A 3,217-nucleotide genomic window follows, 5' to 3' on the forward strand; every position below is an offset into this window, starting at 1 on the left:
GGGGTACCATACAATTTTGTGTATGATACAAGAGCTCAGGGACAATAATTTAGTCTCTTGTGTCAATATTTAATATCTTATTCATCTCATAACAAAGTTATTTTTGAGTGTATTTAGCGTAGTCGTCATATAATTAGTTGCAGTATCTACAGTTTCTGGATTTTATTTTTGCATCACTCTGTATCTTCTTTCAAAATTCAGGTAGTAACAATGTATTTCACTTAAGCGGGTAAGTGGATTTTGTGCCTTATTCATCCATCAACAAGTGAAAGATCACTATATTTCAAGGTCTATAAAAAGTGATATCGCTCACAGGTTTCATACAAATTGATTGAAAAACAAAGTGTATAAAATGTCCCCGTTAGAGTCAAACTTTAGCTTTTTTGTAAATTTTTTCAAATTTTGCATGGAGGTGAGATATTAAGGTGGTACCAAAGAGTTGGTTACTCTCTTTACCTTGAAATAAAAAAAAAATTTTGTCTTATTTTTTATTAAATCAGCAAAACATAAATATGTGCAATATCCTCAATATCTCTGAAATGACACAAGTATCGCACAGACTTATGTTCCTCCAACGTGTCCATAAAATTACTGAAAAAAAAAAAATAAATAAAATTAGATGGTTCAGGTTGCACACGAAGAATCTTTCACACTACAAAAAAATTCGAAAACAGCAATGAATTAAAGCTTTCAAATTTAGATAAGCACTATCACAATCAAGATATCGCAGCAGTTGACGCCTTCATATGAAAAAATATTAGATGAGAAAAAATGTCCAAAAACACACCAATTAGAAGGCCTTGATGTAAAAGGATTCAAGTGCACATATTATAAAAAACAATCCAAGTGCAAAATAGCGCACCTAAAAAATATTTTCCATATGTAAAAACAAATATTTATATATAATTTTCGAACTTAATCAAGAATTTTTGGACTGCAAATTTATTTCAGAACTACAAAAAATGCATTTGAACCCTTTTACTTCCCTCAATTCAGCATGCATTCCTCATGTTATTTCAGTTACTATAACAATATTAATATTAATGATTAAGGCTGGAAACACTGAAATCGTAGGCACACTACCTACATTAAATTCTATAGAAATTATTTTTTGCCACCCTGTAAATTGAAAATAGAGAATGTTATATATAATTGCACTAAAAATCGAATCTGTATACAAATTTTCAAAATGTGAATATCAAATCATGGAGAGAAAATAAATAGAGGAATAACCATAAGGAAAAAATTCAATTTTCAAAAATTAGTATCTCCTAATAAACGAGTTTGTCATAGTTGTTAAGACCTACACCAATTGGTTTTTCACGAAAAACTGTATGTATAAAAAAATTAGGAACAAAATTGATCACTGACCATAATGCAGGATTGGATAAAAGAAAATAATAATTTTATGCTTTTACAACTTACAGCAAAACATCGACTAGTAAAAGCATGTTTTGACATAACCTCAAAATGCATTAAAATCTCAAAATATTTAAGATGAAAGCTAATTGACAAATGGCATGCAAGACATAAGTCGCCTTATGAGATTGTGGAAAAAAATTTTTGCCTGGTTTCACATAGATTGGTTGCAGAACGATCAACAGATCCATAATGATTTTCAATTGATAATATCATTTCTACGCAACATTATGACCTACATACGACCATTCAATAATCCTAATAGCTAATGGCTAAACTTCCATTTATGCCCCACCTCAGATTTTGATGATTTTACCCCTCAGAAGCTCAGTAAGCTTGTACGAGATTATAAGAAAAATATAATTCTTGTCGATTTTAATGTAGGTTTAAAGGACCGTAAGATATATAATATTTCATGATAATACTATAACGATATAGCACGTATTTTGATGAAATTTTTTGAAAAATCGTTTCTCCCAAATCAAAAGTTTGCCAAGAATGCATTCTGCATCCAGGAAAAAATCGGCACAAAAATCTGACGTAGGTACTATGCCAAATTCTAGATAACACTCTCTACAAAAATTTCAAAAAATTATACTGATACCATTAGATTCCTTAAAGAATTTTATCTATAAAAAAATCATTAAAATCTGATGTGGGGCATAAATCAAAGTTTTACCAAAATTTGGTGAAATAAATGTCGACTGTTTAGATTGTACTTATTCTACTCCACTTTGAGAGATTTTATGTGTTTGCAGTATCTTTGAGGTACTAACCTTTTTGGCAGCAGCACCAACTTTGCTCTTTTTGGTGCCCCTAACTTTCTTCATTCTGTTCTTCCTTTCTTTACGTTGTTTCCTAGTTTGTTGTTTCTTCTCGTACAAACCATGTCTTGCTAACCTGTGCTTGGGTTCAAACTTTTTGGCAAAATCTAATGTATCATAGATCAATGCAAATCCAGTAGATTTACCACCACCAAAATTCGTTTTGAATCCAAAAACGAAGACTACATCAGGTGTGACCTAGAAACAGAAAGACTAAAACATTTGATTCATGATGAAGAGAATAAACTTACTTTGTACATTTTAGCCAACTTCTCCCTAATGTCGGTTTTCTTAACCGAGGGCTGTCCTGGGTGAAGAACATCGACGACCATTTGTTTCCGACATAACAGTCTGTTTGTCATGAATTTGCGGGTACGAATAGTAGCAGTTGCTTCCGCCTAAAATCATGATTCCAGATGAAATACAATAAGAAATTCTAGGGATGATGGTGTTGAGGTTAGGATAACTTGAAAAAAAACGATACTTTTCTGAAAAATACTACAATTTACATTTTGAGGAAATAAATATCGTATTTTAAATCCTGTAAGTAATAAGAAAAGTATTCAGATTAGCGGAATAATTCAAGAAATAGAACTTACCATTTTTGTTTGTGAACAGCACTTCTGCAAAATGCAAACATGAAAGACAGTGAGAATGACATTCCGAGCACATGACAAATAGACCATAGACCATCCTACCCGTACTTGTTCTTCTTTAGTGATACATTTTAAAATTATTAAATTGTTTCAAATTGTTAAATGGGTGATAATATCAATTTAGATAGATAGTGCCTTCAATAAATTAATGCTTGAATATATAATAATAATAGTTTGTAGTGGACTGCTTTTTTTCACTATTGCTATAATGACTGCCCTCTAGTGGATTCGATCAGATACCATCAGTAAGAAATGAAATGTTAGAGAGGGTTTTCTGTACGAGTTGTCGAAGTGTAAGGGGAGATGACGCAGGCGTCA

The 3,217-nt window shown here is 31.5% G+C and overlaps 1 protein-coding gene across 2 annotated transcripts; it reads right to left on the minus strand.

The window, feature by feature from the left end:
• Positions 1-474: 474 nt before the first annotated feature.
• On the minus strand, positions 475-2,977 carry LOC123322674 (40S ribosomal protein S24). Of its 2 annotated transcripts, XM_044910651.1 has the most exons (5): positions 2,843-2,977; positions 2,495-2,641; positions 2,196-2,441; positions 1,088-1,119; positions 475-591 (listed from the first exon to the last, which is right to left on the minus strand). In XM_044910651.1, exons 1-4 carry the CDS (start codon positions 2,927-2,929, stop codon positions 1,105-1,107), a joined length of 495 nt encoding a protein of 164 aa, XP_044766586.1. In that variant the 5' UTR covers positions 2,930-2,977; the 3' UTR covers positions 475-591; positions 1,088-1,104. The 2 variants fall into 2 exon arrangements, with proteins under 2 accessions (XP_044766586.1, XP_044766587.1); XM_044910652.1 differs by lacking the exon at positions 1,088-1,119.
• Positions 2,978-3,217: the final 240 nt, after the last annotated feature.

This window comes from Coccinella septempunctata, chromosome 1 (genome assembly GCF_907165205.1).
Source record: "Coccinella septempunctata chromosome 1, icCocSept1.1, whole genome shotgun sequence".
Lineage (NCBI taxonomy): Eukaryota > Metazoa > Arthropoda > Insecta > Coleoptera > Coccinellidae > Coccinella > Coccinella septempunctata.

What these genes read in the sequence shown, in the direction of transcription:
- LOC123322674 (XM_044910651.1), bottom strand. Translation starts at nt 2,929, where the DNA reads ATGGTCTATTTGTCATGTGCTCGGAATGTCATTCTCACTGTCTTTCAT. An exon ending in GCTGTTCACAAACAAAAATG is followed by an intron (nt 2,642 to 2,842) that starts GTAAGTTCTATT and finishes TCATGATTTTAG; the next exon opens with GCGGAAGCAACTGCTACTAT. An exon ending in AGTTGGCTAAAATGTACAAA is followed by an intron (nt 2,442 to 2,494) that starts GTAAGTTTATTC and finishes TTCTGTTTCTAG; the next exon opens with GTCACACCTGATGTAGTCTT.